At 40.2% G+C, this 21,110-nt stretch overlaps 3 protein-coding genes across 7 annotated transcripts; 2 read left to right on the forward strand and 1 right to left on the reverse strand.

Moving 5' to 3' along the window:
• Window positions 1-1,786: 1,786 nt before the first annotated feature.
• tpd52l1 (tpd52 like 1) lies at window positions 1,787-15,876 on the forward strand. 5 transcript variants are annotated; one of them, XM_070849109.1, is made up of 8 exons: window positions 1,811-1,900; window positions 7,512-7,532; window positions 8,809-8,921; window positions 9,019-9,167; window positions 10,549-10,650; window positions 12,721-12,759; window positions 13,233-13,293; window positions 14,096-15,876. In XM_070849109.1, exons 1-8 carry the CDS (start codon window positions 1,882-1,884, stop codon window positions 14,216-14,218), a joined length of 627 nt encoding a protein of 208 aa, XP_070705210.1. In that variant the 5' UTR covers window positions 1,811-1,881; the 3' UTR covers window positions 14,219-15,876. The 5 variants fall into 5 exon arrangements, with proteins under 5 accessions (XP_070705212.1, XP_070705214.1, XP_070705210.1 ...); XM_070849108.1 differs by lacking the exon at window positions 1,811-1,900 and adding an exon at window positions 4,127-4,236; XM_070849111.1 differs by lacking the exon at window positions 7,512-7,532 and having other exon boundaries at window positions 1,787-1,900.
• A 403-nt stretch (window positions 15,877-16,279) lies between these two features.
• On the reverse strand, window positions 16,280-18,790 carry hddc2 (HD domain containing 2). The gene is made up of 6 exons (XM_070849107.1): window positions 18,713-18,790; window positions 17,976-18,097; window positions 17,523-17,629; window positions 17,331-17,395; window positions 17,114-17,252; window positions 16,280-16,752 (listed from the first exon to the last, which is right to left on the reverse strand). Exons 1-6 carry the CDS (start codon window positions 18,785-18,787, stop codon window positions 16,595-16,597), a joined length of 666 nt encoding a protein of 221 aa, XP_070705208.1. The 5' UTR covers window positions 18,788-18,790; the 3' UTR covers window positions 16,280-16,594.
• A 324-nt stretch (window positions 18,791-19,114) lies between these two features.
• On the forward strand, window positions 19,115-20,864 carry cenpw (centromere protein W). Its single transcript, XM_070849778.1, has 3 exons — window positions 19,115-19,272; window positions 19,391-19,504; window positions 20,705-20,864. Exons 1-3 carry the CDS (start codon window positions 19,186-19,188, stop codon window positions 20,729-20,731), a joined length of 228 nt encoding a protein of 75 aa, XP_070705879.1. The 5' UTR covers window positions 19,115-19,185; the 3' UTR covers window positions 20,732-20,864.
• The last annotated feature ends 246 nt before the right edge of the window (window positions 20,865-21,110 follow it).

A 21,110-nucleotide genomic window follows, 5' to 3' on the forward strand; every position in this document is an offset into this window, starting at 1 on the left:
GCCAACCTGTGGTTCACAAATGGGAGTAAAATGTTATCACAACCCAACCAAGATTTGTGATACATTTTAAAATGGTTTCAGTAGAAGAAAAGTGTGAGGAGCCACTGTTAAATATATCTATGTATCTGTTACCCCTAACAGGCAGGGCGACGTGAGTGCAATCAGGCCTTCCAGTAACAAAGCCTGTTTTCTGCTTTAACTGTGTTTTTAATAGCTGAAGATTAAACCAAACCTCTAAAATTGTTACAGCTACCACAATACAGGGTGTCAGCGACGTCCCAAATACCCCTGTACCTTTGCACAAGTCAACTGTCACTTTGTTTTTGGCCAAAGCGAACCGCACTCTTTGGACTCTGTATGTTAATACGAGGAAGCAGCGGCACAGCGAGCCCTGTTTCCTGCACTGGGTGACCGTCACCAGGACCAACATGCTCAGTGAAGGAAGTGATTATACCAAAAAGATGTTTCATTTTCAACAAATTAAATGCCACTGGTTGCTTTCAACTCAGGAGGCCTGTGGGTTATCAGTAACATCAGGATGAGTTTTCCTCATCTGGACATGCAGCCTCTGTGGAAAACAGCGACATTTTCATTTCAAGGCTGTTTCTATTCAAAGGAATGTCTGTCTGCTCCTTGTGTGTGCCGAGATCAGACTCGTCCACCTGCTGCCACTGTTAGAAATGTCTGCTGGAGTTATTACTGCTCACTTGGTACAAACTTTGTCTGAGGATCTGATGAAGAATAAACTGAACTGGGTCAAATGCCAAACTGGCCTGGTTTGATTGATTTGTTCGATTCGGCCCCTTTATGCTGACGGTTTATTATTGTTTTGCTCTCTGATTTATTTTATGTTTGTGAATCGCAGACAGGCCGGTCAACCTCTTTTTACTTGCAGCCACAATTTTGACTACAGTTTTACGCCAGCAGGGGTCACAGTTACTCTGCAGGAGGCAAATCCCTCTAATCTTGAGCAAATTAAAGTGCATGTGTTACAGGCATAATTCCACTTTAATTCATAGTATTTGAACATTAAATAAAAACAAGTAATTATTAATTTACAAATACATTTTCATGCTTATTTAGGTCAGTTGCTTTAATTTCCTCTTATTACTGAATTCCATTATTATTAGCAAGATAATATAAGAGAGACTTAATTTATTCCACACCGGGGAAATGCACTTGTTCCAGCAACAGAGGAGGCAGAAAAGGTGCAGAAATAAAGTGTCCGTAAAAGAATTAGTGCAAAAGCAAAATGTAAAAATAAATGCAATAGTTGAAGGATCACATACAGTAAATACACAGAAACACATTGTTATACAAACACAAGCTATTGCATGTAATGTGACCCAAGTACTGTACTACGTGTACAACTCTGAGCTACTTCTACTTCACAGTATTTTTATTTTGTGCAAGGAAAAGGGAGAACTAACAGAGGGAACTAACTTCCCACAATTCAGATTAAAGTTCCTCTTACTCTGATACTTTAGATACATTTTGATGATCATAAAAAACGTTGTACTTATAAGAATAGAGTATTTTTTTATATAGAAGGATGTGAGTACTTCCTCCACCGCTGACAAACATTTATTTATTTATTCATTCATTCATTCATTCATTCATTCTTTGGATCCCATTAGAATACAGCAGCCTGTGTTGTTGCGTTCAATGAGCGCAGTACAGAAATACGTCCGGTAAGTAAATTAAGCAAATTACAACAGCGCGAGCTCATTGGCTCGTGCTCCAAGCTCCGCCTCAGCGTTGGAGCTGCGCGTGACAGCCGGGGAAGCCCGCGTGCAGCTCACAGTGACCCGACGGCCGGAGCTGCAGGGCCCCTGGTGATCTGGGAGGTGATCTAGGGAGGTGACCGCCCGCCTGAGACCGATGGAGACCAGACAACAAGGTGAGTCCGGGTCGCAAACAACTTTTTATTCTCTTTATTATTTATTATTTCTCAGACAGAACTTAAAACCAGCAGCTGCGTCTCTCGCTGCTGATCTGATAACGAGCTGAACGAAGGCTGCACACGACTCTGTCCACAACCTGAATGCCAGTGGGGAAAAAAACTAACAAAATAAGCCAGAAAGTCCAAACATCCGCGGTGATTAAGGCGCAGTTTTGTTGTGAAAACCTGCAGATTAATCATTGATTTATTGCAACTTGTGCTCTTAAATTATAGCCGAATGCTTAAACTGAAATGTGTCACTTCTTGTGCAGCACAGTGTTTCTAAGATGTTTTAATTTATTTATTGTATTTTAAAATATGTCTTTCATGTGCTGTAATTTGGCCCAGCCCTTCCTAAATAGACTTCCAATAGAAGCTAAGACAGGTACACAGACAGCCACTGTGCTGCAGGTTTGTGTTACTGTTTATTCAGGACAGCATGGAAACCTGCAGCTGGATACTGTTTCCCGGCTCAGAGACGATCTGGTGGTCTAATGCATGAGCTCTCAGGTATTTATGGTATTTATAGAAGATCAGAAGAAGTGCCAGTTTTCTGTTGACCTCTGAAATCAGTTCAATCGCCCTGTTATCTCCACATAGCTTCCAGAATTGAACCATGAAGGAGCGAAGCAATGCAGCGAATCACACCCAGATACTGATGAAAGATGTCTCAGAACAGAGAGTTTGTTTCCAGTAAACAGGCCACCTTTTTGATTAATTCATAAATGATGCTGTTAAGTCCACAAACTGAGTGGCCTTTCATATTGTGTGATGTTGCTGTATAAATTGTAGCATTAATAGAGGCGTTGTTAAGAGTTACATTAAAATAATTTTAATTTGCCAACAGGCATATTTCTCTTTGATTCAGCCCACGTTTATTAAGAAGTGGGAGTTTGACTGTGAAAAATGAGACACGAACCAGTCAGTGACTCCCACATGAGTGCAGTCAGCTGGGATGAAGCTTCTGTTTGCTTCTAACGCTGGTAAATTGCATTCCTTTACATTCCAGGTCTGAATGCATAACTTAGGCTAACTGGGAGTCAACAGGGCAAACTAGACATTATGGTCTGCATCTCTAATGGAAATATGAGCTCCAGCAAATATCTCTAATGTTTTTCATCCACCTGTTTGGTGTTAGACAGGTTTATGTACAGCGTTCAGTAGGTGCAGCTTGGCCTACGGTTTAGCTTCGGTTGATTTTGCAGCCATATGACCGTCCCCGGGCCTCTGATTTAGCATAGCCACATGACCGGCGGGGCAAATGGGAGTCTTGTGACTGAAGGTATTCCACCCCAGACAAAAGGAAAGGGGGAGAGAAACAGAGAAAAGAGAGCAAAGAAGGGGAGCGTTAGAATATATATGTATCAGATATTTTTCAGTGGCTTTATAGTGAAGCCAGACAGCCTATGAAATAGATCAGATGGGCTTGATGAGTGATATGATGTCAGAGTGAGTATCAAGGCCTGTTTTGATCTGCTGTATCATCAGAGGTGTTTTACTAAATACAGTAGATGTTACTCACTTACACAAATCTTAAGAGAACCAGAGTTTATGAAATGGCATTTCTTAAAATCAGCGTAATGTAAACATGTATGATATTGTTAATGTTTTATACTGAAATCTGTGACCTTCTCTCCCTTAAAAGAGTGGTTCCTCTGGGCTAAACGCAGAGGTTAAACTGTGGAACCAGAAGGAAATCTCTGTTAGTGAAACAACACTGGCCTTTTTTCAGGTCTGCTTCCTCCTGTGGTCCTGGAGTATGGTGTAATGAGATTTCATCAGCAACCAGAGGACTCCAATTGCTCAATAACCTTGGCTGTTTAAATGTTTTAGCTACAAAAGCTCAAGTTAGTTACGTTACAAAAGATTTCATTCTGTGTGACGCAGATTTACCCCCCGGTACGATTTTAAATGGAAAGAATGAAGTGTATCCTGTTTAAACAGCTTCAAGAAGTTCATCAAAGGGTGAAAAGTCAGATATCCTGTTCCTGTGCAAACGCAGACACCAACTCCTGTAACGAAACAGACCTCAACTATTATCAAGTTACTGACAGGGCCGGGATGGACACTGGAGGAACACCAAAGCCCCTTGAGAGGAGTGGTGTGTGTGTGTGTGTGTGTGTGTGTGTGCACACGTGTCTGTCTATAACCCGTTTTCTTGTCTCCTCTCGCCCTGCTGCCTTGCCCTGCTGCAGAGTTGTACTCTAGTGTTCTGAGTGAAGCAGTGGTGGACTGGGGCAGCATGGGACCCGGAGAGGAATGGGTTAACTCAGCCACACAGGAGGGGGAGCAGGGTAAGCCTCAACTCTCCCAGATCAGAAAAGAAAAGAAAAAATCCACACTGAATCACAGTGCTGCATCACAGGAAGTGACATCATGCCGCGTGACATCACTAACTGAGGTGCTGGAGGAAAAATGTGTCTGAACATTTTTTATTTTTTTTTATATTTATCATCAGGAGTGTTTTCTTCCCTCTGTGATTCAGTGCTGATTTGACTGCTAACAGAACGGGTCATGAGTGTGGTCTGAGTGGGTGCATTTAATTTGGAGCACAGAAAAGCTGCGATCAAATCACTTTTAGACAAACTTGAAACTGTATTTCATCTGTTAATTACAGATCGTTAATCCTCTATATGTTTATGACTGTTCCTATGCCATTTAAAAAAAATGTAAGTATTAAAATTAAATATGTTAAAGTAGAAGAAATTAAATTCCACTATGTTAAACCAAGATAAAATGACCCTTCAGGAGTGACCTTACAGTCTAACTGGGACTCTCTCTGAAGCTGGCCTTCTGCTAACATTTATTTTTGTTATTGATGAATGATTTTCTTACATTGTGAAAACGTAAGAACATGTATTTAACACAGAAGGAAAGAAAGAGACATTAGCATTTTTGCTTCACTCAAAAGATTAATTGACTTAGATTTATTAACTGACTAATTACTTGAGCTTTATTCTGAAAAAACAAATTGCAGCATATCTAAATACTATAAAAAGAGAGATAACCTGAAGGACACAGGGTCCTTCTACCAGACAGCCACAGTGTTAGCTAATCTTACCAGCCTTGGTTGATAACATACAGCAGTGGTACAAATTCACTAACACATTTGTAATTCATCAAATTACTGAAACCCATTTACCTGCTTTCCCAGTTCTAGCCTGAAGTGTATACAAGTAAAAAGAAAAAAGGTGCAATAACATCAGATATTTAGTGCCACATGGGGTAGAACTAGTATATTTTAGCTTTGGGAGGTTTTATTTGTAGTTTTAGTTTTTGTGATTCACTGATTTCTTTTGCAGGAACTGCGACTTCTCCCTTTTATAGCTCACTAACCAGGTGGCTCTCTGATCTGTTAACAGACACTTCCTGTAAGCTGGATTCACAAGCAGACTGTGTGCTGAACTCTGCATTTTTTTTTTTTTGTCTTTTAAGCTAAAACGTCAAACATAAAAGCAGACTCATCACTCGCAGAATAAGATGAATCAAGCACTTTCTGTTTTGTCTAAGATACTGAAACTGTATTGAACTTTGCTCAGGTTTGAGTCAGGGTGCGTTTCGCCCCTCTGCCGAGGAATCAGTTAAAAGGAGCTCATTTGGCGAAGACTTGGCTCCAGTGGCCCAAAATGGGGAGAGCCTGACAGAATGGGGTAAAACCTCGTCGTCAGGGGACGATCAGTGGGGGCACACATCGGTGTCCCACTCTGACAACTGGGTCATGTCCACCACTTGGGACATGCAGCTGCACAGCTCAGGTGAAGAGGGGGTGTAGAGGAGAGCCTGTAGGATAAACCGTCTTTCTCTTCGGTTGAACATTTACTCTGAATGAGAGGTGACCTCTGTGGCAGCCTACACACCAGGGCTGTAGCTGCCGCTGAGGAGTCCTTTGTGTTTTATCTGGTTATTTGGGAAGGTTTAGCAGCTTAGGAAGGAAATTCTGCGATTAAAAAAACATAGACATTATGGGTATATCACAGGCTGATTCAAGTATTGTCAGAGCTTTGAATAAAACAATAAATCACAGTAGTTAGACAGTGTAATTCCCAGGTCTGTTGGAGATGTGCTTCATTGCAGAAGTGCAGCCAATGATCAGAGAGTTATAATCTCTGACTATTGGCTGTTCATTGAATCACTGAATTGGTACAGTGCATGTACCATGAAATCATTATTTTAAATGTTCAACCAAAGTGAAATGTTGCTTTTAAAATATAGTTGCATCCCTTAGTGTCCTAGAAGCTGATTAGCTACTAAGAAAAAAGGACACAAGTGATGTGCAGGAGCATGTTTTGAAGCAATGTCACATTCAGTGAAGAATCTCATTGCTTTAAAAAGCTGCCTGTGTAACTTCACTGAGCCACCTCTCAGTTTAGTAGAGAGCAATTAGAGCTAGTCGAGGCAGAAATAGTAACTTTATCAAGTATGGTTTTGTCAGAGTTAGTTTTTTTTCGTATCTAACTGATTTCATGTTATGAACCATGACTAAGATGGTTAACTAATGAGCTTCTGCGTTCTTCACATTCCAGAGAAATGGCAATGATACAGCAGAGTATCACAGTACAAGTGACAGGGGCCGTCTTTCAAAACCAACATAAGACTTGTTTTGTTTAAAATCTGACCAGATCTTTGATGTTTTATATATTTTTTTTAAAATGTCACTGCATTACACACTGTGCCTTTTGTTCCCATCAGTGGCAGACTGTAAAACATGTGACTCTCACAAACACTTCCTTCATATATCTTTCAGACATTCAGTAAAGACTCCCACAACACACAGACATGGCCTGTTCTGGGCTGTAACTGGAGAAACGCCTTTATGTTATGCTATGCTCTGATTTATCGATAAGCAGTTTTTCTTCCTGCAAGTTTAGTATGCAATGAGATAACTGGGGGGAAAAAACTGTGTCTGCTATTAAGAAACCTACGTTAATTATTAGTTACGCAAAATGTAGCTCCAAATAAGTCACTCATTACTTTTAAATTAATAAAATCATTATCAGTTTGGAAAAAATGTCTAATTGCATGAACATAACTTAACAAATCTAAATAAGTGGAGGTTGTTATTGTTGTGTCGTGGATGTGTGAGTGTGTAGCATATTGCATCTATCTCTCAAGTCCATTGTAGTAAATAAGTGACATAGTTAATGTCGTAATTACGCTGGTAGAAAATGTTTAAATTAGTGCTCCTTCTGGCATTTTAACGTTTTTCAGACGTGCACAGAAACATGAGAAGCTTCCATCTGAGCCGAGGGGGTTTAAAAACTGTGATTGTGCTGCTGCTGTGAGATGCAGGCAGAAATAGCTCTGTACTATAGAAAGGCCTGTCCTTTACTGCTGCATGCTGTGCTTGATTTTAGTGCCCTAAGCTACACTTTTGCAAACTGTGAGTGTGTGTGTGTGTGTGTGTGTGTATTTGTGTTTGCTGGCTGTGGTGCTGTGCCCCTTTTTGACCTCAGAGTTTTTAGAGCATTGAACTGCTGTAGTATCTACTTTAGTCAGTGGACAGTAAAGCTAGTTTTTATGAGTCCTCACTAACCTTACTCTGTCTGTTTTCAACTGCTGCCACATTAAGAGAGAGGACACCTCACCGCAGGTACAGTAATCCTTTTCATTTCTGTTTTTAAATGCAGCTTACATGCAAAATTTGGGCAGCTCCTGTACAAACACAGTGACATGATGACCTACATGTATTTGCATTCCTCTGGTTGTGTGTACACGGTCGTCCTGCCGTTGCCTTGTGCTGTGTGGTACCTGCCTGTCTTGATTCGCCCTCCACAAACATGGGGAAAATCCTTCAAGTACAAGGCTTATCAGACGGAAACCGTTTTAATGCGTGAAATTGTTTTATTTTCAGTGTTTCTCCATGGGTGGTGGTTCTTCTTATGTTGGGTCTTTTGCTGACTGTGCGTGTCAGCTTTGAACGCGGCGTTTCATTCGTTAATTTCTTTTCTTGGAAGTGGGTGCAGTGGTTTGGTTTAGGATCAACATCTTAAAGAGTGTGTGTGTGGATGCGGTTGTGTGGTTATGTGTATGAGACAAAGTGGTGTTTTCAGAAGTAAGTGCAACTAGTATAATGAGTTGAGAGGCAGAAAGAGACGATATCTTCTGAAGTTTCTCTTGTGTTTTCTAAACCTACGAAAGAAGGTGTTTTCTTGAGAATGCATGCCACGTCAAAATGTAATTTATTTAATTTAGATTCAAGACATACTAAGGAAAACACCTCCTGATCTATTTGCACTGTAAACCACCAAAGTCCAATACTGCAACTTTAAATTCAATCTGTCCTCAGAAACATCATGTTGTTTGTTTATGCGTGCGGCGCTCTGTAGTGTGCAGCAGAGTTAAAGCAAGATAATCCACGTCAGTTAATCCAGATTAGAGCACTGCAGGCTGCAGTCACAGATTACATAACTGTCAGACAGAGATGCAGCCAAGCAGACAAACAGATATAGACAGACAGACCGACGTGTGGACTCAAACATAGAGGCTGCCAGTTTGCAGCACACAGACAAAACAACAAAACAAGCTAAGAGACACGTTTTAACAAACTCATTCTGGGATTTTAAATAGGAGAAACAAAACTGTAAAACACTTTTGTCCAAAGCATCTTAAAGTGCATCTAAAATGTGACAAATTGATGCAGATTTTGGGGCATTTTATAATGTCGTCTACATTAGCTCTGTTTCAGTGCAGTCAGTTCAGAGGTGGAACTGGTTTTCTCTGATATTTATTGAGGAAATCATTCCTTTCATTCACAGATGTGTCTTTCTCTTCCTAACGGTTTGTGTGTCTCCCTCATTGGTCACTGGTTCTAATGAACATTTCACTGTGTGTGTGTCTGTGTGTGTGTGTGTGTCCGTCTCATTCAGGGTTTTTGGACTCGGAGCCGCTGAGAGAGGCCGATGAAGATTTGGTGTCTGAAGTCAACTTAAACAACATGACAGAGGAGGAGAGAGAAGAGATTCAGCAGGAATTAGTGAAAGTATGTTGTCACACACGTTCTTGTTCTTTCAAGCACATGTTTCGAAAGAACAACAAGTGTTGTTAAGTAGCTCTTTGTGTTTTTCTTGTGAGTCCAGCTGGAGGAGGAGATCAGCACGTTGAAGCAGGTTTTATTGTCCAAAGAGAAGCAGCACGCAGACCTCAAACAGAAACTGGGCATCACTCCTCTAGCCGAGCTCAGAAACAACTTCAGCAGAGGCTGGCACGACATGCAGACCTCCACGGCGTAAGTTGGCAGGTTTGACGGAGTTAAAATGAAGGGGAGAAAGTGTGTGTGTGTGTGTGTGTGTGTGTGTGTGTGTGTGTTTGTGTCTGCAACACATGACAGAATGACTTCCCTGTTTGCTGTCAACATAGCTGCCCTTTACAGGCCTCACACACACTAAAGAAAACCATATCCAGTGTCTGTTATAAGCACACAGATATCAGAAACCCAATTAAAAAGACCTAATCCTCCGCTCCTTGCTGCACAGCATTTATTTGTTACATTATATATTTGTTATCTTCGTTGCGCTTACTGTAACAGGCATCAATAACCTGATTAAAAGCATATCAAATGGCCACACTGCTGAAGGTTATCACCATCCTCGTCACACAATTAGTTTAACATACCCTGTCCACTCACTGGAAATGATGATAATCTCTTATCTGGCCTGTCATTTTCTTGACTCTTACATGGCAATCAAATCCCATCACCATGACAATATTATCTTAAAATGTCGCCTGATTATTCCGCTGAAATAACATGATTTTTACGGCATTATCAGCAGTGAAGTAGACCAGGAAAGGGTTAAAATATTTTGCCTTTTAGCGTGCAGAGAAATAACCTCATTAGACTATCAGCTATGAGCACTAAGCCAAGAGACAGACAGGAGCAAGGGGATAGTCTCTGGAGGCCTGCCTTCTTATCCAGTTACGCACCAAACCTGAAGATCACGTTACACACACAGTCGCCGTCCTCATCTATAATGAACCAGACCGACCACATGGGTGTAAGATCATAGAGAAACTGGGAAACGCAGATGTGATGGAAGCTGCGATCCTTGAGGTAAACAAAGGTGTCGACACAGCAGCAAACATTCAAACACAGGAAAAAAACCTGATTACACAACGTTGATTGTAATATTAGTGATGGGAACAGGAGATGTTCCTGCTGATCAGTAATTCCCATGGATGACAGTAACGGTAAACACTAAAGGTTTGTGGATTTGTTGGCTCAACTGTAAGGAAAAAGGCGGATTAAAATGAAACCATCCGATGCAGTGCAGTAAGTGATGGTTAGGATGATGACAAAGCATTTTGAAACAAGCTACATGAGGTTTATTGCCTGTGATTAGGATGGCGATTAGTAAAAATTGATGTGAATAGTCCTAATGGTCGGACAAATCACCCAAATGCGCTTTGATTTGATGGTCCCATTTGTTCTGTCTGCTTTTATTGAAAGTTTGTGTGTGTGTGTGTGTGTGTGTGTGTGTGTGTGTGTGTGTGTGTGTGTGTGTGTGTGTGTGTGTGTGTGTGTGTGTGTGTGTGTGTGTGTGTGTGTGTGTGTGTGTTTGTGTTTGTTCCAGTAACAGTTATATTTTGAATGCTCCCCCCTTGTGTCTCAGCTATAAGAAGACATCAGAGACGCTGTCCACGGCGGGACAGAAAACCACAGCAGCCTTCAGCACACTGGGCAGCGCCATCACCAGGAAGTTCGGGGACATGAGGTACAAAATGATGTCACATCTTTATTTTTTTTATATTTGCCGACAATGTGTCTCTCATTTCAGCACAGAGATAAAATGTGTCTTTTGCAGCCGTGTCTATCTTCTGCCCATCATGAAAGTCCGCCATCAACACGTTTGCATGTCCAAACCCATCATAACTCAGTCCACCACTGACGCATCTCCACTTTCGTCCAATTCACAGACTCGTTTTTATTCAAGCTTATCCATCTCCGTCTCTCAGCGAGCAGACTTTTGACTCTTGCTCTATCCTGCTCAGGGGAACTTGAGATTATATAAGCCCACATTAAGCTGCTTTCTGTGGGAGCTGAAGAGCCAGAGGCAAAGTCTGTCTTCCTCAGTCTCTCTCCCTCTTATTTTGTCCCTTTGCCTCTCTGCTGCTCTGCGTTGCTCCCTTTGAGACACTGAAAGTCCGCACAGAGAGTGTAGGCCTGCATTGTTACGGGTGAAATAAACAGTGTTTGTGTGCGTGGCGACGAGGGAAAGCCAGAGAATGTGGGCCTGTGGGACTTCATGTATGAGACAGAGAGCACGCTGCTGAAAGCCGGTCCAATATGTGCAGGAGAAAAGCTGATTGGAGGGACAGCTCATTTGGATTTTAAAGCTACGTGAAAATGAGGAAAACTTCACACATAACGCCTGAAACAGCAGGAACAGTGCTTACTTTGAGAGTGTTCTGTTTGCACTGCAGCTTTGTTATGTTTTTGGAATATAAATTGCAGAAAGGAAACAATGCATTATGTCTGATTATTGCAGCATGGTTGGTCTAGAGTTACTGTTCCCTCGGAGGTATGTTCATGTGGTTTATGGCTCATTGTGTGCATAGTTTTGGTTTGACAGCACACACACATGAAGCATGTTTTTTCTTTTTTTGCTGTGGATGTGTTTAGAGTGTGTTCTCGCATGTCTTGCTTGTCATTTTGTCCCATCAGTCAGAAATGTGTAACCATCTTTAAATTGATTTTCTCACTAGCCTTTTTGATTTGATTTTCAGCCTTGAAAAATCCAACTCTGCTGTGTTTCTAACATCAAATCAGCCAGAAATGTATTAAATATTTGTAATTTTTTGTGCAGTTAAAAGTCTGGTTTTCCTCTGTTTTAGCAGTGTTTCTGTGCCTTGTACAGCTAACTCCATCTCTCTATTTTTATAGCTGCTGTGCGTGTGTGTGTGTGTGTTTGGTAATCTTTGACTCTATCTTTACTGTAAATGGACTCAGGCTTGAGTTTTTGTGTGTTTGTAATGCTTAACTGTAGTGGAACATTTCATTTTGTTGGCATGTGTGTGCACAAGTGAGATGAAGCACAAGTCAAATACTAGTCTAGTAATCTAGTGTCCACAGTAATGTTGTTCAGTTTACCTCCCCTAACAGATCAGTATCTTAAAACTATCTTTAAAGTGTTTTCCATCTTCCTCCATGCTTTCCAAAGGTCCAACTCTATAGGGTAAGAATCACACAGCTGATTAGGGCACATTAGTTTGCCCTAAGTGGGGCGTCTCAGATGGCCTTTAGTCTTAACTCGACAGTTCTCAGTCAGATCAGCTGACAGCACTAACTGGTTGGTTCAGCGTGGACCGAACAGACAGAGTCTGGATGAGGAAAAGCTGCCGCCATGTTGGATTGCAGCAGCCAGTCAGGTCCCTTCTCTCAGATCAGGATCAGATATGATTGATCATTGAAGAGAAGCCAGTACAGACTGAGATCATGCCAGCTTTTTCACTTTTATGTACTTGATTGAACCGACTGTGGAAGATTAATGGCATTAATTGTGAGTTGCAGCCCTTTATGATATCCTGCCACAGATGTTTTATCTTTGCTGAAGCTGGAGCTGTTTCCTACGGCCAGCTTTCATGCAAATCTAATGCATACACCACTAGAGTATCTTTCAGATATCATCCTCTAATAGCAGGTCTGCGTCTGACTAACGAGCACAACATCAGAAGAAAACAAAAACAATGGCTTCTCTATCTTACTCTGGCTTTGTGTGTGTGTGTGTGTGTGTATAACCTGCACTAATCATTAACTCCTCTCTCACCACGCTCTCTGGGGACAGATACTCTATCAGACACTCTATGAGCATGCCCACCATGAGGTAACCACACTGTGTGTGCTTGCTTTTCTGTGTATACATGAGAGAGGGTCGATTAATGCATTTTTTTTTTCTCATCTCTGTATGATGTCTTTTTTGTCCCTCTATTGACGTTTACTCAGTTGGCTGACTGCCAATAAATTCATTCTGATAATTAGAAATATGGAAATAATTAAGATACCATTGATGTTTTCACTTGGTGTTGATGCTTCCTTTCGCCCCATACTGTTGGTTTCAGTGCCGTTTACTAGCTAAATTCACTTCAGCACATATATCCCTTCCAGTTCTTACTTACTGATATATGGAAAATGTTTCCCAGAATGTTTATCCCATATAACCACGTTATAAACCATCATTTTAATACAACCATTTTAGCAGGAAGGACTTTACTTATATTATTGTTTTAGAGAATAGTTTAGCCAATCATTTTGTGCAGTGCAAAATAATAAACAAGAATCTCTTTCTTTTCTTTACAGAAACTCTCCGAGCTTCAGGTCTTTTGAGGAGAAAGTTGAGAATACAGTGTCCAGTATCAAGGTGAACAGTGTGTGTGTGTGTGTGTGTGTGTGAGAGGGAGAGTTTGCATTATTAAGTCATGATAGACCAAAATACAATTTTAACTTCTGAATCGTCACCTAATTTAAAGCGTGTATATATATATATATATATATATAAATATTACTTTGCTAGAATAAAAAAAAACATGCTGGTTTAATTTACTGTAAGAACATATTTGCTGGTCCTGCTGTCGCATTAATTAATAACATGTAAGCTATTCTTAGTTAGCAGTAAGCTGTGAAAGTCACACAGAGAAGCAGGTCAGGTTGCTGCCTGCTGTTATAAAATGTCAGCGAAGCAAAGAGACCAGAACACTATAACATGGGTGTAATGTATAATTGCTAGCTTACAGTCTGACTGGTTGGTTATTTATATTCACTCTGATCCTGATAGAGCAGCAGACCTCCATCCTTTGTCTATACTTTGCGGTAGACTAGTTTGAACAGAGGTTAGAAACAGAGCAGAGAATTACTAAATTACTGCTGACTTCTCTCCTACTTTATGACTTTCAGTTTTAATATAATTTCAAGGATAACAGGGCCCTCCACTTCTTCATTTTATAAAACTTGGGAATGCTCAAAGCTGCATTCTATGGTGGGAATTTCTAAAAATGAAAGCTGTTTAAATTAGTTCCTGAAAAGTTTACTTTTCAGCTTTTAAATAATCTTATGTGCTCACTACTGATGTCTTTGTAAAAGTCTGCCACCCTGAGTCTGTTCTGCAGCAGTGCAGCAGCATTGTAATATAATGCAATGATGCCTTATTTCTGCATTTTTCACAGACAAAGGTTGGTAGTTCAGACACCGGGGGCAGCTTTGAGGAAGTCCTCTCCTCGGCAGCGAATGCCAGCTCTCAGGACCCGCCTGCTAACAACCTGAGGGACAGCTCTGAGAGGCCGTGTTAGAGCTGCATCCACACCACGAGGCTGGAGTCCAACCAGGAACGCTAACCTGCGGCTCATATCTACTCAAGGGTCTGACTGAAATGTTACAGAATACTTTTATTTGATCACACCTGTTAAGATGTTTGTGACTGAGTCTTAGATGGAATTTCCTACAACCCTAAATTATTAGATTTGCTAGAAAATTGGCACCATTTATCATTTGGACCAAATTGATCCTAAATATTCTAAATGTAGCCGTTAACTACCTTTATTTTGAAAGATCAAGACAGTTATTGTCAAATGTTTCCATATGGAAGAGACAAGGCAAACGTCACCTGCCCTCCAGTGGCCTCCAAACCGCGTTAAACCACAGATGTTGATCACATGGGGCCGAAGGGGAGAAGCTGCTAAGCCTTAGTTTAAAAAAAAGTTAAATGAAAAGAGGATGACACAAGTCCAAGTCAGCTCTGGGAGGCAGATCCAACAACCAAAACCCTGAATTTCTGGCCTGTTTTTCTTCCGTCTCTTAAATCTGGCCTCTCGTGGTTTGGCTGTGAAAACCTCAGCTGTCAAATCACAGCTGGAGTTCCTCTCACACAGTAAGAGGTTATTAATTCCTGATTTTGCTGTGTACGTTCGACACAAGTGGAACCAACCATGTTGGACTTGGTGTCAAAACACCACACCACCACCACTTTCATACCAGAAAAACCAAAACTACATTTTTAGGTTGTGTTTGATAAATAAATATGTTTTATGTTACATTTTCAACTACTCCGTACTTTTACTAGAACATAAAAAAATGGGTATATAGCCCAAGTTGATGTGGTCAAACCAGGAGTCCCAGGTTAAACCAACATCTGTAAACTTGTGTAAAGAATTTTAAGACAGAATTTTCTTATTGCACCAAAAAATATCTTTTGTGGGCTGCAGCGACTTTACAAATGCAGCCAGTCGTACTACTTTTTGAAAATGACAGCTGACTGTTAGCACAGTTTAGATTGGGGCCTATTTGAATGCTGGATCATACGTACGTAGTTTTTTTTTCCTTGAGTAAATGTAACGACTGAGCATGTTTTTCTGCCCAGAAACAGGAAGTCACACAGAATCTGGTTAATCACTTTGGACACATACGTCTGCTGCTGGAGATTAAAACACACCACAGCTGCACTGTTAAGCCTCGGCGTAGTGCTGAAGGTAAAGTTATTTTAAATTGTAGAGATCCAAGTACCGTAAGAAGAGTGGCCTCTGCTGCCGCTGTGTGACTCTGCCATCAAAGTAACGTCCTGTTTTCAGTATATAATCTGTTTTGTTTTCTCATATTGTCTTTCACGTGATTTTATTTTCTTTGCTGTGGTTTGAGAAGATGCCTCCAGATCATTTCATATTTAGTTCAGTCCATCTGTGACATGCATTCAGACTGATGTCAGTACTGACGTTCTGAAGGTTGTCAGGTCTGACCTGTCACCAGATAACTGAGGTAAGAGGTAAAGCATGTTCTAACACTGGAAAATTAATTCCAGCATACAGTATATTTTACCTTTGTATCTTCTGTTGGGCTGAAATCAAACTGAAGCCGTTAAAAGACCTTTTTACCGAAGTTTTTACCAAAACTCTGAAACGTAACACCCAAACACAAAACTGTGACATTTGAATAAAATGACATTGTGTTTAACGTATTCATCTGCATTCATACAGTTAATTACACACTATGAAAAATCTGTATTGGTATTAAAGATAAACTAAGTAGCACAGATGATTTTACAGTACAGCACACAGAACTATAGAGACTGAACCTGATGACATTTAACAATAACAGTAATACAAGTGATAATGTGTATGTGAATGCAACATACTGAGCACCATTTTTAATGTAATATCTGCAAGATAATATATATATATAGGCCTATACACAATAACATGTCAAAATGTATTTGTCAACAGATTGGAAATGTGCAATAAAGTCTGCTGATGTAAAGAAAATGTTGGCATAGTTAAATAATTTCTCTGAACATAAATAGTTCATCAAACAGAAACCGTGATGGGGGTGAACTTTACATCTAAAGTGATCATGTAGGAACATTAGCTGGGAACTTAAACCCATTTATAAGGACATTTTATTACATATTGGCATGTTATTGGATGTTATCTGGCAGTTTTTAACTTTAGACTATACTGTCCTGGACAGTATGTGTGAAACTTTAAAACAGTGTCTCCAAAGTCCTCCATTACTGAACTCATAGAAGATATCCATGTACCATCATCCTCAGCTCCACTGTAGCTAATGCCTCAAAAAAAAAAGCAGAAAACTGATCCGGTGGTGTGTTTGTGCATCCATCTACACACACACGCTTTGCGTTGCAGTCCCATCGCGAAGGAGGCGTTTGCGTGTTACGGTCAGGAGTTGTGTGAGGTCGGACGCGGCTGTGAAGATACCGCACCGGCAGACTGTGAGTTCCCAGAAGTCTTTGGTTCATCAGGTTTGGTCATGTGACAAGCTCTCTCTTCATTCAAAGAGCTGACGAGCTGGAGCGCGTACGGGTGGTGGAAACGACCTATGAAAGAACAATGAAAGAAAAAAAAGGCAATTTGCTTCAAAAACACTGAAATATGCATTTTAGTTTACTGTCTATTCTACTGACCACACACACAATTTATAAAAAGTCTCCTCAACATGTCAAAATTTGTTTTTTAATGAAAAAAATGCGGCCTCTGGAAACTAAGCCACAGCTATGGATGATTGTTTTATTAATCAAATAACTGTTTCAAATACAATAACAAAACTCCTTAGTTGCACATGTATATGGTGAATAAACACATAAAGAAACATTGATCTCTGGTGCCAAAATTTGTCAAGCAATGAGAAGAAGACAGTGACTGAAAGCAAAAAAGGGAGTCAGACAGGAGACTTATTACCGCTGGTGGAGTCAAAGAACTCCTGCAGTCTTCCCGGCGCTCCCTCCAGCTCCTCGTACTCATGAGCCTGCAGGATCATCTCCAGCTGGTCAAACTGTTTCACCATCCTGGCCTCTGGACTGCTTTGGTTCTCATACTCCTGCAAATAAGACAAACGTGTGTCTGGCATCAGTTATCGTTCAAAAGCTACAAACGCAGCAGCAATCCAGAGTCGTACCTCCCACAGTCCATAAATCTCCTGTTTGAGTCCCTCCGGCAGAAGACCAGATAGATGTCTCATCGCTTCCTGAGAGGAGGAGAGATTACAGAGTGTAAGCCGTCATCATGTCGTGTGGTTAACGCCTGAGCAGGTCTGGTTTTAAGAAGCCTTAACAGACTAGTTAGACGTAACGAGAGTGCTGTTGTTGACTTGCCTCTTCTCGTCTGTGTTTCTCTGCTTTACTGATGTTGTCCGAGGGAGCGATATCACCCACAATGCACTCTGCCATGTCATGTACCAGAGCCAGCTTTATACATCTAAAGACGAAAAAAAGCATTTATAAGTAACCAAATGTTTGGACTATGCAGCATGAGCAAAGTGGAAATGTGATTTTATTAATCAACTCCGTTAATTTAAACAGTTCAAGAGAAACATCAAACAGCAACTCATCCCCTCATTTCATTCTCGATAATCCATTTTTTCCCCCCGTTGTGTGACCAATAAAGGATCTTAAATGAAATGAGGAGATGAGTTGCTGTTTGATGGTCAAACTGACATCAGAGGCGTCTCCACTGAAAGAAATTGATGTCAGCAGATAACTGAATTTTCATATCGTCCTTTTAATCTTGAAAAGTTGCCCCCGTGTCTCTGTGAGTGATGCACCTGTCTCTGTCCACTGTGGGGTCAGTGATGGTCAGAGACATGATGGCCATGCGGTACATGTGGTCTGATACGCTCTCTGGCTCCTTCACGTTCCTGTACACCCAGCCGGTCCGCCGGACCCTCTGCAGGAAGCCACAACACAAAGCTCATCAGTGGAGGGAAAATACTGAGACAGGTTGTTATTATTGACTTCACTACACAAAACCACTGAAACATTTTAGTTAGACTGCACGAGCTTTAACAATAAATCAATCTTATTAGCCATTTTTTGTTTGGAGAGTGAATATTTTCTGGTTTTCTTAGACTTCTATGATATTAAACTCAATTTCTTTATGTTTTGCACTGTTGGGAAAAAACAAGAGGTTTTAAAACTGCACTGCATTTTGTAGACTAAACGATGAACCAGTCAATCATTCACTTAGTCGATAGATCAATCACTATATTTATCAAGACACCATATTTAATGACCCTAAAAGGATATTTGACAGTCATATTGTTTAATGAAATATATAATTCCTTGTATACATATAATCATGACTCCAGCTGCTTTGGCTGCATGACAGGATGCAGGCTGTTTTTCTTGGCTGAGCTGTACTTAGGTTAGACCAACAACTTTTTTTTTTATTTTTTTGAACAGGACGAGCCGCAGATTAAACCTCAATACATGTTTTCTGGATCATTGTTGACCAGGGAACAGTTCATAAGAAAAGAGGCCAGAGTTTGAGGAGAAGTCTTACTTTGAGCTGTCCGACCAGCTTCATAAACTGCAGCATTTCGCTCTTGCCGGCTGCTGTTTCCATGGTGGCCGCCATGACTACCAGCTGACCCGGAAACAGAAGGTCCGTGTTTCCTGATGTAGTGTCTCAGAGCAGCCGCTGGGGGCAGCATACACAACACAAGCAGTGATTAACTTAGCCTCGTTGTGTCAGACCTAACTTTTTATTGTGATGTTTTGATGTTTGCTTGAAGATGTGTATATATTACATTTCACTCGATATGACGTTGTCCTCGTTAATGATATATTTTAAGTTCTTTACTAAAAGTAGTGAAATTAAAAAAAACGGTAGATGGCAGTAGTGCAACAAGCTACAACGTAAAAGGCACGAAGAAGAAGCTGTTTTTACCGGAAGTGAGAAAAGCGGGAGATTGGAAGACATAAACAAACTTTTTGTCAGCGTGAACTTTTGTTTCACATTGCACATTTACCGAAATGCTGAACAAGGCTCCCAAACTGAAACAAACAGTTAAAACGAAAATGAAGAGTAACATAAACGTGAGACCGGCGTCCGAGGCGATGGTAGGTAGCAGATGTCTGAGTTACTAATGGTTTTCTGCTCGTTTTGTAGCTAATGTCAGCTAGCTTACTGGCATGTCAGCTGATAAATAAACCAGTGCATTTCCTCCCTTTTTCTCAGATTGAGCTCCTAACGTTGCTGTTTATAAACAGCCTGGCGGAGGAGGCGAAAGCCAAAGCTTTTGAAGACAAATCTGCAACGATTAGAGGTCAACATCTCAGAGCAGTCTCCAAGGTTAGTTCAAAAAGGTGCAAAACACAGCCCTGACTGTCCAAGGTGCAGCTGTATTGGCAACTTGATTTAACAGCACTCTAAAATGTCATGTAAGGTGAGACGGCTACACATAAACAGATCCGTAAATTACGAATGCACAGACTGCATTTGCATTTGAGTTATTTCTTCATTGCATGCTTAAAAGACCTCTGATTAGAGCTATTATTTTATAAACTCATTTGGTTTATAAAAAGTCACAAAATAATGAAAAAAGAAAACAGAAATCCCAGAACCAAAGGTGATGTTTACAAATGCAGTCCAGAACCCAAAGATGTTCAGCTCCCTATAGAGGAGTAAGAAAAATAATACATGTATAAAATATATAACAAATATTCATACGTGAGAGGCCACAATCACTGACTGTTTGGGCATTTTGTTTAAAAAAAAAATTATCAAATTATTAAATTATCAAAATACTACCTGATTCAATTTCTGGTGGTTGGCTGAGCATCTGATCGTGCCAAAGGTTCATGAGACAAAAGGTTTTATATTGATGTAAATCTGAGACTTTTTATAGTCCAGATGATTTTCTGGTGGCCCTTTACTCCAAGAAGATTTTTTTGCTTTATGCACCATTGCTTTATTGGTATGGTCTGTATAAAAAGGAATGGAAATGTCTCAGACTTCTTGAAATGGTCCACATCTTCATGACTCTGAAAAGTCACCACTATCGGCTCACACTAATATTACATATTTTATATTACATACAGTTGATGGCTTGTGTTTTGAAGTTACAGTAGGTTTCTTAGATCCTGATCAGACTCTGAATAGGTGTTTGTTTAAAGGCTGCTGCACCTGAAAGGTTGACTCATTAGAACACATGAGAAGTGTTCAGTAAGCAGCATGTTGTGTGGTAGAGCTGCTCAATGAACATCAATAGGCTCTTTTTCCATTAAGATGTAAGTCTTAAACACCTTCTCATGTCTTGTATACCTGTTTCTTATTTATATTTCAAAAACAATAATATTAAATTTTTTTAAACACGCACACAAATGCACATGTTTAGTAAATATGTGATGTCTATAATTGATGTTGAGGTAATCATGCTTATCAAAGAGGCTAATGGCTATATTTTATTTATTAATTTCAACGCTTTTCAATGTCTTTCCATTTTTAATGGAAGAAAGACTCACAGAGATTTTTTTTTGTCTGTCTTTATAGAAAGTGCTGAAAAAAGCAAGGGGATGAAGACAGTGAAGTGCCTCATCGTCTTTTTTCAATTTTTTTTGTTTAAATTTTTATCTCTTTTACAAGTAAATGTTCTGTATTTGTTTTTTCCTCTCATAAGAATTTTTTATTCTTTATTAAATTCTTCTAAATCTTAGAATGGCTCATGTGTTAGATCTCTCTGTTCCAAAACTTCCAATGCAACCAGGTCGACCAGAAACAAATTACCTGCAGCATTAAAAAGACATACTAAACAAGCAATAACAAAGTTTTGATCTCAAAGCTGTGGACATCTGAGTGCGTTAGTACTTCCAGATCTCTGTCTCGTTCTCCCGTCATCCGTCATGGTTGATGTTTTAAACTGTGTGCTTCACAGCTTCTTCTCTGCTCCTCCCAAATT

Source organism: Pempheris klunzingeri, chromosome 18, assembly GCF_042242105.1.
Source record: "Pempheris klunzingeri isolate RE-2024b chromosome 18, fPemKlu1.hap1, whole genome shotgun sequence".
In the NCBI taxonomy this organism is placed as follows: Eukaryota; Metazoa; Chordata; class Actinopteri; order Acropomatiformes; family Pempheridae; genus Pempheris; species Pempheris klunzingeri.

What these genes read in the sequence shown, in the direction of transcription:
- tpd52l1 (XM_070849108.1), top strand. Translation starts at nt 4,185, where the DNA reads ATGGGACCCGGAGAGGAATGGGTTAACTCAGCCACACAGGAGGGGGAG. An exon ending in CACACAGGAGGGGGAGCAGG is followed by an intron (nt 4,237 to 7,511) that starts GTAAGCCTCAAC and finishes TGCCACATTAAG; the next exon opens with AGAGAGGACACCTCACCGCA. An exon ending in TTCAGCAGGAATTAGTGAAA is followed by an intron (nt 8,922 to 9,018) that starts GTATGTTGTCAC and finishes TTGTGAGTCCAG; the next exon opens with CTGGAGGAGGAGATCAGCAC.
- cenpw (XM_070849778.1), top strand. Translation starts at nt 19,186, where the DNA reads ATGCTGAACAAGGCTCCCAAACTGAAACAAACAGTTAAAACGAAAATG. An exon ending in GACCGGCGTCCGAGGCGATG is followed by an intron (nt 19,273 to 19,390) that starts GTAGGTAGCAGA and finishes CCTTTTTCTCAG; the next exon opens with ATTGAGCTCCTAACGTTGCT. An exon ending in ATCTCAGAGCAGTCTCCAAG is followed by an intron (nt 19,505 to 20,704) that starts GTTAGTTCAAAA and finishes CTGTCTTTATAG; the next exon opens with AAAGTGCTGAAAAAAGCAAG.
- hddc2 (XM_070849107.1), bottom strand. Translation starts at nt 18,787, where the DNA reads ATGGCGGCCACCATGGAAACAGCAGCCGGCAAGAGCGAAATGCTGCAG. An exon ending in AGATTTATGGACTGTGGGAG is followed by an intron (nt 17,253 to 17,330) that starts GTACGACTCTGG and finishes TCTTATTTGCAG; the next exon opens with GAGTATGAGAACCAAAGCAG. An exon ending in GTTCTTTGACTCCACCAGCG is followed by an intron (nt 16,753 to 17,113) that starts GTAATAAGTCTC and finishes GTTCTTTCATAG; the next exon opens with GTCGTTTCCACCACCCGTAC.